The sequence below is a fragment of the Cynocephalus volans genome, chromosome 15, assembly GCF_027409185.1.
Source record: "Cynocephalus volans isolate mCynVol1 chromosome 15, mCynVol1.pri, whole genome shotgun sequence".
NCBI classification, from domain to species: Eukaryota; Metazoa; Chordata; class Mammalia; order Dermoptera; family Cynocephalidae; genus Cynocephalus; species Cynocephalus volans.
The window spans coordinates 74489331-74505613 of record NC_084474.1 but is presented as its reverse complement, the minus strand read 5'-3'; the positions used below and the strand labels follow the sequence as shown (position 1 = coordinate 74505613).

Here is a 16283-nt window from a genome sequence, read left to right as displayed (position 1 = left end):
GTGTTCAGGTCCCCCAATATTATTGTAGAGCAGATGCTTCTTCTGTCACTCTGGAATGGCTTTAAATAGGACATTTAAAATTCTTCATTTTCATCTTTAAAGAACCAGTTGACCAAGATTAAAACCCTCTATAATATCTAGTGGTGGGAGATAATGGGAAAACAGGCATTTGTACAGCCATCAGTAGATTATATATTTGGCAATAATTTGGGGGGCAATTTGGCAATATCCATAAAAATTTTAAAATATACGTACCTCTTACTTGTGGGGATTTATTCTAGAGATATAATTGCATGAGTGCACAAAGGCTAATATATATGGGTCATCTTTGCAGCATTGTTTGTAACAAGCCGAAGTCAATAAGACCATCGATAGCTACATAAATCCTGGCACACAGATATATTTGAATATTCTGTAACTATTGCAAAGAATGGTCTGTCTGTAAGTGCTAATATGGACAAAATCTCTACGTGCAAGCTCTGCAAGATGCGTGTCTTCCATTTGTTTTTGTTTATAGTTTTGTTTTTTTTAGTGGTACTCAAGAAGAGTCACACACAAGAGTCAAGAAGGGTGCCCCCTCCCTGCACCCCATTGGGGGCATTTTGGAAATCTGTGGTAGTGCTGTTTGGTTGTCACAGTGACCAGGAGGAGGAGGCACTCAATTGGTATATAATGAACAAGAGCCAGTGTTGGTAGATACTCTGCTGATGACAGCCCTACATCAAATGGAACCATTTCCCACACAAGTTTTGTGTGTCCTCTGAGTTACTGATATAGCTGAAAAATCTGTCTATAATTATCTGAGTCTAGATCTTAAGTACATTTCATATATGAAAACACTTTGATTCAATACATCCTGGATTTTCTAGATATGCAACTACCATGTATATGGAAGAAAGATTGTTTTTGTTTTCCCCAAGGCATTACCAAAAGTTGTTAACATTTTATAAAAACCAGAAAACCAGTCATTAGTAGCAAGTCTGTATGTGGTACTTGAGTTACCAATACAAAACACCTGACTTACAGCCACTTTATTCATGCTGAATCTAGGTAAAAGTCAAACATTTGACTACTTAATTGTCTTCTAGTTTAGTGGTACCCCACATCTCCATATTGAAATACATATTATTATTATTATTATTATTTTTTGTTTTCGTGACCGGCACTCAGCCAGTGAGTGCACCAGTCATTCCTATATGCGCCACGGGCTCGGCCCGAAATATTATTTTAAATTCCCTTTTCTAAAACTTCTTTACCTTATATTAGGAGATATCAATTTTAAAAAGTCCTCAGTATATGTAGGTTATATTACTATATTGGACACATCTTATGTATATCCTGAGATTCCTACAACACTATCATCTCATCTCCTAAACTCTCAGCTGCTTGCTCAACCTTAGGTACCACCACAGCTGGCTCTGCTCAACCTAAGTGTTTCTGCCACTTAGAACCAACCAATTGCTTGCCTGGAAATGCTGCTTCCTCCCCTCACCTCTCCCCTCGGTGGTTGCCAGGCAGCCAGGTTAAGGAGATGCACACTTAAATTTGGGGGTTCTATCAATTCCAAATTTGGATGAAAAGCCACACTTGCAGGGCATAGGAACTAGCTTCCTGAGCAGCTGCTAAATAACCTGATCAATGCAGAACTGTTGGGATTTAAATCTTTGGGGGGCCAAATAGGCAGGAGCCAAGCTGATAAATAATCCTCTTCTTCCTCCTTCCTGTGTACCCGACTGAGGCATGGTTTCTCCATTCATCATCTATCTTGAGAGACATCTCATGTGACTTTGAAAATACCTGCTGAGTGACTGGCTGTGTTTCTTTCACCCTTATGGAGCTTTAATGTATCTCCTTGCCTTACTTTCCTGCCTTTTTCCTCTTTTTTTTTTTATCATACTTGTTGCCTGGAATTGGACCTCCCAGACAAAGCATTAGCACATAATCATTGCCTCAGGTTCTGTTTTCTAGGGAAATTGAACTAAGATCATTATTTGTTAATTTCACCTCATGACAACAAAGACGTATTGAAAATAGTTCTTATAAAAGGGGTGTTTGGGTCTGGTCAGTTGAGAAACAATGGACACATGTATAATATGCTCATACACATATAAAAATGTCTGGAAAGATATATTCAAAACATTTAAAAAGTCCTCTTACTATCTGTTACTGCTGGAAATGGGATCCTTCTCTGTCACATAAACTTCTGAAATGTATGTTTTAAAAAGATTCTTTTTTATGGGTAATGTTCTGGCAGTGGTGAATATTTTTAACCTGTTTATAAAATCTTGAATAATAGAACATTTTGAATATGTGACCAGAAATTAATTATCATGTCACCTACAGTCCTCTAAATTACACTAAATTTGATTTCACTAGGGGAAGCAAGTCTAATACCTCATTAAAATGACTAAACCATGTCCAAGGAGGGTATGGAATCACATTTGAATGATAACAGAAATGCAGCAGGAACCCCTATTTTGGCCTTTTATTCTCAACTCAGTTTTTTCTTGGGACATAAATAAGGCCTTTTCTTGGAAGAGCATAAGACTCTATTCAGAGAACATTGCTCAGACAGTGTCAAAGCAAAAAGAGTGGGAAAATAGTGGGAAGTGGTGAAAAATAAGGAAGCCCTCTAGGGGCAAGAAGCAGGAGAGGAAACTAATGCACAGTCGGACCATCCACTGCCTTTTGGTTAGGAAAAGGCATCCCATGGACAAAGCCTCTAATGCTGACTCCACCCTCAGAGGTGGAGACCGTCTGCTCTCATGCTTGGCCTAATGGTTGCGATTCTGCTTTGGCTTGGACCAGGGCCTGGGAATGTTGAAAGAAAACTTCGTACTTCTCAAGAAACAAAGCCAGTTATTTTTTTAGCAACTTTCAATTATAATTCTTTGCATGAATAAAGCCTATTTCCTACCAAGAACTCAAAGGCAATGCGCGGGAAAGAGCTTCAATAACGCCTTATTAATTGCAGCTTCTCTGTTTCATGATTCTCACTCGCACAAGGTGAGAAGGAACTTCTTCATCTGCAAGTTTTCTAGCTCTCATGAGAAAGGGAAATCCAGTCCAAAAAGCAAGCTGTTTCTTTCTTCTTCAACCATGGCCTTCAAACTAAAGCCTTAATAAATGAAGTTTTCGCAGCTTTCTTTCTTGCATTTGGTCTCTCAATCAATTTTTGGATGTGAATGGAACCTATTGTTTATGCAGAATAAACCACCTCATAACCTAGTGGCTTAGAACACAGCAAAGTCTGTACATTCTCACTATTCTGTTGATTGGCTGGGAAGTTCCTTGCTGGTTTTGCCTGGGCCCACTCGTTATTTCGCTGGAGCACTCAGATAGGCTGTGAGGCCCAAGATTCCTCACTCACATGTCTGGCAGCTGGTTCTGGCTGTCAGATAGGACACCTCAGTTCTCTTCCATTTGGCTTCTCATCTTCTAGTAGCCTACTGAAACTATATTTGGTGGTGATAGTGTTTGGAAACTAGGAATGAACAGTGAAGAACATGAAAATTACAAGTAGATTTCTTTGAAATTGACATTTTTGAAGGCAAAAATGATTGAGTATCAGCAATTTCATATGATTCAATCTAATACAACAGACAATCCTAAAATTTAACCAAGTAGATTAGATCAGGGGTTTCTTTACTAAGTAACTGGACAAAATAGGGACTTGTGAAAGACAATGGAATTTAAAAAGGAATCAAAGCAGAGTGATTTTATTGAGCTAAATGCTTCAGAGAACACTCTATTGCCCATGTTATGCAGCACGCAACGATCTTAAATATACTTTGATGAGTTTTGATAAATACATATACCATTTTTAACCACCATCACAATCAGGATATAGAACATCTACATCACCACAAAGTTTCTTGGTGCCATATCCCAGTCAATCACTCCATCTGGCCCCACGAAGCTATTCTTTGCTATCTCTGACTCTACAGTTGCCATTTCTAGAAATTTCATATTTCAGGCATTTTCTTCTCAGCAAAATGCTTTGAGAATCATCATGTTACTGCATATTTTAGTAGTTTGTTCCTTCATATTGATGGATAGTATTCCATTGTATGGATATTTTATAATTTATCCATTCACTTGTTGGTAAACATTTGGGTTGTTTCCAGCTTGGGACTATTAAGAATTAAACTGTTATGAGTATTTGGACTCAAATCTTTGTATAGACATATGTTTTAAATTCTCTTGGGTAAATAGTGGAATGGCTGACTCATACAGCAAGTGTAAATTTAACTTTATTAGAAATAGTCAAATATTTTCCAAAGTGATTATGGTATTTTCCATTCCCGCCAGCAACACGAGATTTGTAAATGTGCCACATAGTCACCAAGACACAGTACTGTATGTTTTAAAATTTTATCCATTCTAGTAGGTTAGAAGCACCTCATTATGATTTCAACTTGCATTCCTTTGATGATTGACGATGCTGAACAACTTTTCATGCACTTAGTGCTATTCTTATATACTCTTTTGTGAAATGTTTTTTCAAATCTTTTGCCCATTTAAAAAAATTGGGTTATGTCTTATTACTAAGCTGTAAGAGTTCTTTATATATTCTAGATAAAAGTCCTTTGTCAGATATATAGATTGCAAATTATTTCTCCCAGTCTGTGGCTCATCTTTTCATTTTCCTAATGGTGTATTTCCAAGAGCAGAACTTTTAAATTTTGAAGTATAATTTATTTTTTTTTTATTTTAAAGTTTGTGCTTTTTGTGTCATTTCTAAGAAATTATTTTATTCCAAGGATGATAAAGACTTTTCTGTTTTCTTCTCAAAGTTTTGTGGTTTTACATTTCAAATATAGGACTATGATCCATATCATGTTAATATTTGCACATGGTGTGAGATCATGGATGAGGTTCATTCATTTTTCCATATGAATGGATATCCACTTGTTCGGGCTCTATTTTTTGAAAAGATCTTTCTTTCCTCAATGAAGTTTGGTGTGTAGGTGTACCTCTAAGCTTTTATTATGTTCCATTGACCTATATGCTTAGTCTTGATTAACAAATTGTCTTGATTACTGTACCTTTATAGTGAGTCTGGAAATGAATACTTCTTGTAATAAGTATTCCAACTTTGTTCATTTGTTGCAAAGCTATTTGGCTATTCTATGTCCTTCTAATATGTGATCACATCAATTTACTTTATTTTGGCTTTTTGTTTATGCTTTTGCTTTTCATCAGGTTAACTGACATTATATATAATTTACATATGCTAAATTTCAAACAAAGCTTATCCAGTACCTTGAAACTCTGAACATATTCACTTAAAGAAACATTATAAATGGTATAAGGCTTACAAGTTATCTTCAAATTCATTTTAATCTATAATACAATCACATGTTGCTTAACAAATGGGGATACATTCTGAGAAATGCATTTTCAGGTGATTTTTTCATTGTGCCAACATTATAGAGTTTATTTACACAAACCTATATGGTATAGACTACTATACACCTAGCCTATATGGTACAGTCTAATAGTCCAACCACCATCATATACGCGGCCCATCATTGACCAAAATGTTGTTATGCGGTGCATGACGATATTATTAAGTATACAGAAAACCAGAATCCTTAGAAGAAAGGAATAAAAACAAAAAAGATGGATAAACCAACACTTGCAGGGATCCTAAGACTGGATAGGTAGCGTGGCTCAACAAACACAAGTTTTCATTCTGGTTCTATAAATTCTGAGCTATGTGACCTTGGATATAACACTTAATCTTGCTATGCTTCAATTTCTTTTCTATAAAAGGGGAAAAATCTACCTCATTCTGCTGGCTGCTCCGAGATAATAATGTAATTGCTTAGCAGAATGCCTGGTACAAAGTTAGTACTCAATAAATTTTAGCTATTATTATCATCTTTAAATGAATCCTGTTAAGTCAGCATTATTTTCCCCATTTTTCAAAGAGCAAGTTGAGGCTATGAGTTTTTCTTTCCTATGACTATTACTCTGTTTCCATGCATACGTTTTGAAACTACATGATCTAATCTGTTGTACTTTAAAACCAACTGGTCCGTCTCATGTTATAAATGCTTGTTAGTCTGATTAAATGAATTTACACTAAAAAGCCTATGGGTATAGCATTTTAAAAGACAATTTTGCTAACTTAGTGGAATCTTTGCACTCCTTGCAATATCCTATGATAGTGAAAAATTCAGGCAAAAAGGGAGCATTTCGAATTAGCAACTTCATGGAACCCCTAGAAACCCTTTTTGAAAGCATTGGCTTTGAATTCAACATAAACAAAGCATACACGGTAAGCAAATTTCCTTAATCAGAAGAAAGTATAAAGAAAAAGATGGTAGACTTTACTGCCTAAAAACTAAAAATTTCAGAACACCATAAACAAAATGACAAAGGACCAATATCCTTAATACATAAGAATGCTTAGGAACCAGAAAGAAAAAGTAAAAGTGTTCAAAATAAAAATGTGCAAAAGCTAATAATACACAATTAAAGAACTGCCAACAAATTAAAAACAAAAACAAAAAAACTTCACACTTACTATTTTCAGTCATCAAAAAGGGAAATTATATACTCTGCTGATGGGAGTACAAATTGACCTTTCAAGAAGGCAATTTGTAAATACTGTAAGGCTTAAGACACACAAATTCCACTTGTAAAAAGTTACACTAAAGGAATAATCAGTGATGTAGTGGGAAGAGTCATTAAATTTTTACTTATTATAGGGAAAAATTGAACCATTATGTCCAATAATGGGGGATTAAACAAACTGTGGTTCATTTGTATTATGAAGTTATTAAAATAATAACATGATATAAAATTCATGACATGTTAAGTGAAAAGTAGGTTATAAATTAATACATACACATACACACATGCATATTGTATGATCCCAATTTTGAAAGTACTTAAAAAATAATTACATATATATTTTTTAAATATTAACAGTGGTTATGTCCAGATAGTGGGGAAATGATGATAATTTTTCACTCTTCTTTATATTCTTCTTTATATTTTCTGCATTTTCCAGATGTTCTACCAGAAAAGGTATTTTTAGAGCCTGTACTCAGAGTCATTTTCATCATGTCTTATTTTTACAATTTCTGCTCTCTCTTCATTTTTGATACCAAATAAACATTAATAGCTCCAACACTGGAGACTCTAGGGAAGGGACCTGTGTGAATACTTTTTTTGCCAATATTCTCTAAATCAAGAGCAGCTCAATGAACTATGCTGTTGTAAAATGTGGGAAAAGCCACTGGCAATATCTTATCTAAGACTGAGAAATTTAAGTAGACCTAACAACAAAGACATGTAACCCAAGAAGTAAAGAAATATTTCTATTTATTGTAATAATTAAATAACCAAGAGTAAAAATTTTTAAACACATAAAAATAACTTTAAAAATTAAAATGTAGTGAAACTGTATAAAATAATAATTAAAAACACATCAACTGAGAATCCCCAAATAAATATATAAATCCTATATAAATATAGGATACATATTTATGAAATTCTTTAGAAATATAGTAACTATTCTTTGAATAAAGTTTATTATACTAAGGAATAAAGTAGTAAATAATAGCTTCCTCCAATTTATAATTGCCCTAAAGAGAATGATTCTGTATCACTTCTTGCTTGCCTTTTCTAATACCCATTCGATCACCTAGAGGGAGAAAAAAATATGATTATGGACATTTCTATTAAAAATACAAGTGATAGACAAATATACTGCAAAACCTTCAAAAGAACATGGTAGAATGTCTAAAATAAAAAGGACCATATCTAAATCTTATACTTAAAAACACATTTTATTTTCTCATAGGTAAGTGCTTTTTGCTGAACTTCAAATACTGAGTACAATATTATTCTTGGACAAAATGAAGATTCTGCTCCATTTTCTCACCTTTATTTGAAGATATGTTTCAAAGGGTCACTCAAAGAAACTAACCCAAACTTTGAAAATGGCTAATAAAATTGGATAGTTTTCCAGCTCTCTGGATAATTTATTTTCCACGTCACTTTAGAAACTCTTTAGTTAAAAGAGCAACCTACTAAATTCTATGCCTGAATAAGTCAATTATTTAGTATATTAAAAAGTTTTCAGAGGGGGTGGGGAGGGTTAGGAAGAAATTAGTAAAGGGCCACAAAAAATGTTTACACTGTGTAATAATAAAAAAATAAGTAAAGTTTTCATAGGGACAGAGTTGAAAAGACCACTCACTAATACTTGCTACAGATGAATAGTAACAGAATCAGAGCTTCCCTGACAAAATACCAGTTTAACTGAATACTGTTTCTTGGGAATAATTTATTTACCTGTACGGCATTGTTGTTTGCTGTCTTCTTCATTTCTTCAAACAGACCCCTTGAAGTTTTAAGATCCTGAACATAACAAAATACAGCATTTTACAATTTGCACATTAAATTATAGTGAACAACTCATTATTATTAAGCAAACTTGAGATTATCCTAAATCAGTCTATAAGTACCAATGTGATTAGGGAAATACTACGAAAAAGTCAAATTAATTGATTATAATTTAGCACCATCCTGAAATATTAAAATACTACAACCAAAATACATATACAAATACATAAATCCATGTTACTCTCATTTTCTATTCCCAATACTGCTGACCTAACCTAACTCCCTTTTTCCACCATGTGTATCCACTAATGCTTCATTGCTCAGGAAATGAATATATAGCTTGCATTTATTTTTCAGATAAAATATCTTTTTTCTTCTTTTTGGCTATTTGACTTCATCACAAAGAGGAATGGCATAGGAACAAAAACTGAAATCTCTCATTTTTTAAAATTTAATGATTATATCAAATTAGATTATAAAGTAGAAAAAAAATCTTATATTAAAAAAGAAAAAAAAAACAGTCTTCTGCTACACCTCCAAGTTATGCTTCATAGAGGCAGCTGCTTTCAATTGTTTTAGCTTATCCTCTTATTTATACTCCATGTTTCTAACATGCTTACACTGCTACTTGGTCATTCAACAATTTTAGACGACTAATGATATCAGATAATGGTCATCGATTCAGGTCTTGTACGTAGCATCTCCCTTCTCTTCCTCTCAATAACATCTGCACCACAATTATTGATTATTAAATAGTGTTTGCATTATTATACGCAGGTAAATACAGTTCAATCCTTAGCTAATTAATGTATTATGGTTATACGTATTTTTTTCATCCAGCTTTGTATTTATCCTGTAGTTAAACTACCTGCTTAATTTTTTCATTTGCTTAGTTTTCCATGTGTATAATTCTGGATTTTTCTCCCCCTAAATGCTAGCAATATATTAAATATACAGCAATGCTTTTTCAAACACTGAAGTACACTGGATAATCTCTCAGTTGTTTCTGTTTTGTTTTGTTTAAATTTATTTAATTTTTTTAACCTAGAGATCTTTCTCCCATAGCTGCTCCAATTTGGTCTAGTTGCTCCCTAGACCTCATCCTGTTAAGACTTGTCTTGACCCCTCTAAGTTTGTTTTTGTTTTGTTTCTTCATTCAGTTCTTTGTTCTGCAGAACTTCATCTTCTAGCAGATTCCTCAAAGGGTAAGACAAATTTTTTAGACCTTTCATGTTTGAAAGTACCTTTATTGAATCCTCATTACCTGACATGAATTTTAGACCGGATATAGAATTCTAGGTAAATCACTCTCCCTCAGAACCTGGAGACACTTTTCTACTATCTTCTAGCACACAATGTTACTACAGATAAGTCCAATACCTTTCCTATTCTTGATTTTTTATTTGTGAAGTACATTCTCTCCTGGGAAGCATTTAGGAAATGATCTCTCTATGTCAAGAGGTGTGAAATTCCACAATGATGTGGCTTGCTGTAGAATTTTCATTCACCGGGCTGGACAAGCTAGGTGCCCTTTTCAGCAGGAGACTTGTGGCCTTTACTTCTAGAAAACTTTCTGTTATTATCTTCTTTCTAAGAGAATTATAGTTTTTATGACGTTTTCTTTATCTTTCTGCTCCTTCAGAGTTCCCTTTATTGCTTTATGTTTTCACATCACTTGTGTTAGAAGCTTTGCTTACAGTCTACTAATCCTTGGAAGTCCAATCATATTTTAAAATGACACTAAAAATCTTATTGGAAGCTCTGCCTGTGCAGATCTTGTTCACTGGGTGGCTTTACAAGGTAGGGTGACAAGGTGGCCAGTTGGTTTTTTCACTGTGGCCTCCAAGCTTTTCTCTAAAGACTATTTCCTGCACTTTCACAGAGGTGAATGAGGAGAAGTATATGTGACAGACCTTGTAGTTAACATGAAGAGCAAGGTGAAGGTTCCCCAGTTCACTTTGCAGATCTTTATTAATTCCTCTGTTTTCAACCTGGCGTCTTGCCCTTACTTTCCATGGTACCTGCTGTCTTCACATCCTGAGCATCTCAGAGACTGTGTGAGTCAAACTGGCATGGTTCTCTCTGATATTCCACTAGGCAGGCACTTAGGCTGTAACTCCTTTTACTTTGCTACACCATGCTTCCATGTGCTTTTTCTTGTTCAACAATGTACTAAAAACATTTCTACAGTTTTTTCTTGCCTCTTTGCTTGGGTTTTGTAGATTAATATTGTTTTTCTTGCGAGATTGTAGAAAGAATGAGAATCAAATCTGCAGTTTTAACCAGAAACCCACATACAACTGTAATTCAAGTCAGAAACTCTTAAAGCTGGGGATAATCTAACACCATCTAAGTTTTAGAAAACAGTCATCTGAGTGGCTGATCTGTCCAATGTCTTAAACTAGGTGATAATGGATCCAAAATTAGAAATTGAGTGTTATGATATTCAGACTAGTAGCCCTTTCACTATATAATAAAATTACTAACTAAACATGTTTTAAGCTTATTATCAACTTAAGTCAAAGACTCACTTACTTCAGTTAAAATGTAGCTTTCTGTATATGAGGACTAAAATCAAATAAGTCAACTGTAAAATATCTTAGCTTCAATTCTCCTATCTCCATTTAAAAAAAAATGTGGCAGCAAGTTGTATGCTAATAGTATTAAAAAAAAACTCATTTAAACATTTTTATGTCAAACTAGAACATGAACTAAAATTTGCCATTAGTAGAGAAGACACCATACCTTTAGATAGAACTTAGAGATTTCAAAAAGACGCTGGCTACATGCACTGAAACATTCATGAGCCTCAGTAATGCTGTGCTTCTTCAGGGTTTCAGCAACTACTTCTTTCAATATCTTGAATGGAATATAACAGGTTACCAACATTTCTTGGAAGAGGTACAAACCTATTATTTCAGCTTTAGAGTTCAGTCCTGTGAATTACAGGATCTTTTAGCTGTGCTAAAGATAGATAAGCCCATTAAGACAAAACAACAGAGAAAAAAAGGTATATGTAACATTTACACAGTCACACGTGACACAGGATTAGTATGTTAGCAGGAAATGACTGAAGTATCTTAAGAAAGAAAGTAATTAAACTTATGAGTTCTGAACAGAAACCTGAGTAAAAGTTACACACAGCAGGGATATATAGGTGTGTATTTATTTTTTATTAGGGAAAATTTCAAATATAGAAAAGTAGAGAGAATATTTTATAACAAATCCCCACCGTGATTTATCTATCAGCCAGCTTCAAGGATGATAAATATGTGGCTAATTTTGTTTCATTTACATCTCCGCTCATTTTCCCATCATCCTTCGTGCACTGAATTATTTTAAAGTAAATTCTAGACATTTTTTCTGTTCATTCATAAAATTTTAGACATATATTTTAAAGAAATCAAATAAACTAATTTCTCCCCATGCAGAACTAAGAAAAATGGGAAATAAATCTTTACCCGTGTGTGCTTCTGTGATCTTGATTCCTTAATTTGTGTTGATGTTTTAGATTCATGCACACTTTTTTGACCTGATCTGGCCTTTGTGGTGACTTTTGGAGTTTCACTGCTAGGAAGTGGAACCAATGGACAAGTTATTGATGATGACTTCTCTGCCCGTGGCTTTCTGGATGTCACCACATGATGATGATGATTACTATTGCCATTTGTCTGAGAAAGAATAGAATCTGAACTTTCAGATTTCACAAGCCTATAGAAGGGGAAAAAATCAAGAACACAGATTAAGTGAATCAACAATGAAGTCTGTATTTTCTGCCTTAAATTTTACAACTATATCTATCCAAACATAAATTCAAGAAAAGCAAATAAAATTCCTTACTACTACTGCCTTAAATAAGCAATCAACATACTATAAAGATGTTCTTTAGTTCTTGAAATGAGTGACTAAGACACAGGAAGCAACGAATAACAAACAAAACGGGTGATTAAAACACAGGAAGCAATGAATAACAAACAAAATGAGTGACTAAAAGACAGAAAGCCATGAATAACAAACTAGAATTTCAGTTAATAAAGAAAGCAACAAGCAATATTACTATACTCTTGCCCCCTCCAATTTACAACTTGTCACATAAATCAGCTATGCATGTCAGGTGGTGCTATTTATAGATTTAAAACTCATCTGTTAAGTATTTACACTTTTCTATTAAGATAGTTTTAAGAAAGAAACCACAATCCATATCTTACTGTACTTATGTAACTGCCTGTCCAAAATAAATAATAGTTTCAAAACAAATACAAATGAAACTATAAAATTGGCACCTGTTTCAATCTTTCTAAAAGGTCCTGTTGGGAAAATAGAATAGTTTGGTCAGGGCCCTCGCCTCAGGTCCTGTTGGGTGTGGTTTTAGCACATCTATTGTAAGCAACTTGTGTATGTGTGTGTGGAGTTAGTGCGCATGGGCACCAATGTATCTTTTTAGTTTTGTTGCTATTCTTGTGTTCTTCAGAGAGAGAGACAGAAAGAGACAGAGGGAGGGAGGGAGGGAGGGAGGGAGGGAGGGAGGGAGGGAGGGTCAGTAGAGAGTAGAGAGTAGTTTTAGTGAAGCAGGCAGGCGGGCATTGGCCTTGGGCGTCAGCATCAGCCCGGCACAGCCATGCTTTCCAACCTATGGCTTCCAAGGACCTTTTGGCCGGTTACCTAGCTCATAGACCTGCGTGAAGGGGTCTGGTGACCCAGCCTGGCACATGAAGGGTTTATGACCTAGTCTGTGAATGGGCTTGAGGGGTCTGGGAGCTCCGGACCCAACCCTAGCTCAATATTGGCCCAGTCAGCAGGATTATCAGCAGGTAAAAGAGCCCGACAACTGGCGTGGCTGCCTAGCTTTACAATTGGCATCATGAGCAGGATTAAGAGCTAGACAATTGGTACTATGAGGATTCCAGGCCTTAGCCTAGCAAGACAGGTCCTATAGCCTTCAATTCTGTTAACCCATAGGTCACAGTGTACTTTCTTTTCTCAAACACATATCTTTTATTAGTCGCAGGTCAAAAATAAGAAATAAAGTTATAAAATATAGTATCCCAAATGTTAATAGATTTACTTTTTAGCTTTCTCAGGTGTAAAAAGTTCCATGAGTTTTAAAGTCTTCATAAAAATAATTTAGGTTTTCCACAACAGGGAAGCAGAATTCTAATTTTTTAACTATTCAAGAAAAGATCTGAAAGTTTTGCTTTCACATATTTCATATTTATTGTAAGATTTAAATACAATAAAAATTTAAGGCTTCCTTTACATGCCAAGGGCCTAAATTAGGCAAAGGTTCTAAAGATATATAAATTCAACAGAAATTAGAGCATTGTTTACATAAACTTCTTGAGCAAGTGTTTGGATATTTTATTTAGCTAGCAAAAAAACTATCTAGGAAAGTTTCACATGATGTACTATTATGTAGGCTTTAAAACTATATTTTATATGTAACAAGTTGTTTTAAAATGGTGGGTGCCTGATGGAACCCACTGCTTAAGAGGCCAATGCAGGCAGGAAATGGTGAGGGGAGAGGGAGGGAAAAGCAAACAGGAAAATTCCCATCCCGAAACACCCTCTTCAACAGAACAGCTCAGTTTAATCTATGGGAAGAGATCTCCAGTGTTCCATGGCTTAAAAACTTTACAATACATTGTGCTACTAGACTGTATATTAGCATATAAAACAAGAAATAGTGTGTTTTTTTCCAAGTTACTTCTTTTTATAACTTATAAGCAAAACCATTAACTGCTCACAATAAAAATAAACTTCCTGGCATGGAGGAATTAATCTGAAAAACTAATATTAAAAAATAAAAATCCTCCTAGACTGACAGTATCTTCTGTCAAGATACTATTTTTCTTCACTTAATATATCACCTTCTTTTGGGATATAGGCAATTCAGATCTTTAGATCGCCGTTTCAATCGGGATACTTCAGTTTGGAGTTCACTTTGCAAAGCTTCTCCATCAGGGCCACTTGCAGGCTCTGACAAAACTGCAGGTGATGGAAGAGGGCTCAACACAGTAGGTACCAGGAAACTTTCTCTGGTGCAGGTAGTTTGAGTTTCATAACGAATAAGACGAGACTGAAGTTCAGAAAATCCCCCATCTCTTTCTAAAGCTTTTTGGTCATCCAAGCAGTATCTAAAATGAAGGAAAGATCATTAAAATTAAGGCCTCCACAAGAGCTAAAGGCTTTTCCCTTTCAATTAGAAAAAAGCAAGACATTTACTTATAAAATTCTTAACTTCCTAATTATTGTTGGAATGTTGAATGAATAGCCTACTTCCCTCACAATTTCAGTTTTTTTCTAGTCTGCCATAAAACATGACAAAAGATAAAAAAAATCTGAAGTACAATCTGATTTCTCTTTGACTGTGTTTCTGAGCAAAAGATTAAGTTAATCCTTTGGCTTATTTTCAAAATAATATACTTGTTGTCTTAATACTTCTTAAAACTCCATCAACTTCTGATCTCTCAGCATGGTGGATATATAACTGCATGAAATGCCGACTTCTGTTAGAAAAGGTAAGTTTATTTTCAACACAAAGACTAAAAGGGTATAAAGGCATTCTAAACTGGCTCACCAAATAGCTCAGAACATTCTGAATCTTTTCTTTGAAGTTCACTTCCCACCTTATTGACTGATAGATTTTTCTTCAAACACTTCAGCTGTCTGTGCTTCTAGCTAAATCTGATTCAGGGAATCAATGAAATGTTAGCTCAGTGAATGCTTCTGGACTCAAAGAAATCCCATGTTGCTAAATACAATAAACAAGCATATCAGAAAAATCACCTATGAGACGTGTGCCCTTGGAAAGCTCTTCACTTTCTCCCCTTTTTCCAACTGCATCACAAAAACACAAATGGTTCCACATATGTAATGGTACAACTGTAAAAATGAAAACCTGTTATCTGTCTTTTTTTAATTTATAAAATCCTAAGATGCTCCCTAAAATCAGGTTTTTGGATCCATAAGCTTTTAGTTCACCTTTCAAGGAATGTAACATTACCCAAACATCTCATTGCCTGATGAAGGTTTTAAGAACTTTCTTTCATGACACTTACATATTTGATTTCTAAGAGTACAGACTATAGAGCTGGACTCCCTAGTTTTAAATCCAGGCTCCTTTCCTAATTAACTGTGTGAATCTGGCCAAATTACTTAAATTTTCTATGCTTTTGTTGCCTCATCTGCAAAATGAGATTTATAGTACTTATCTGAAAGAGCTATAATGAGGATTCCCCTAATGGGTACAAGTAAAAATCAGAGCCTGAAACATGCAAGCAAAGCAATCAGTAAATGGATGCTGCTATTATTATTAATATCATTATCATCAATATATTTTATTTTCTACCATAGCAAATCTTACAGTATGCTCATAACATGTAGCATACCCATAATTTAAACCCAGGTTGGTGAACTCAGAGCCTGACTTTAACCATTTTAGTATACTATGTCGTAAGTAAAATTTAAGGTTCATCTTATTCAGCGGTCAACACATGGTTGAACACTGAAGAACTTTTAAGAAATACAACATACCCTAGCACATACTTCCTGACTAACTTGGTCTGGGGTGAGACCCAGTCACTGACATTTTTAAAAAAGCTGCCTAGGTGATTCTAAAAAAAAAAAAAATTGAATACATAGAAACAGAGGAGAAAGGTGGTTACAGGTGGGGGATAGGGAGTTGGGGGGATGTAAGTCACGAAGGGTACAAAACTGCAGAATTACAAAGAATGAATAAATCTAGAGTTTCAGTGTATATCATGAGAACTATAGTTAATAATATTTTATTGTATATTAGAAATCAAAAAAGAGGTGACTATGAAATGTGATGTTAACTTGCTTCCCTGTAGTAATCATTTCACTATGTATATGTATATCAACACATCATGTTGTACACCTTAAATATATATGACTACAAT

The 16283-nt window shown here is 34.6% G+C and overlaps 1 protein-coding gene across 1 annotated transcript in view; it reads right to left on the bottom strand.

The window, feature by feature from the left end:
• Window positions 1–7577: 7577 nt before the first annotated feature.
• Window positions 7578–16283, bottom strand: part of MTBP (MDM2 binding protein) — an 82809-nt gene continuing 74103 nt past the window's right edge. Inside the window, exons 18-22 of the mRNA XM_063079857.1 lie at window positions 14232–14498; window positions 11826–12075; window positions 11110–11223; window positions 8314–8379; window positions 7578–7660 (exon numbers count right to left, since the gene is read on the bottom strand). Of these exons, the coding sequence (XP_062935927.1) occupies window positions 7622–7660; window positions 8314–8379; window positions 11110–11223; window positions 11826–12075; window positions 14232–14498 (736 nt within the window). The 3' untranslated portion in view covers window positions 7578–7621. The remainder of the gene's footprint in view (window positions 7661–8313; window positions 8380–11109; window positions 11224–11825; window positions 12076–14231; window positions 14499–16283) is intronic.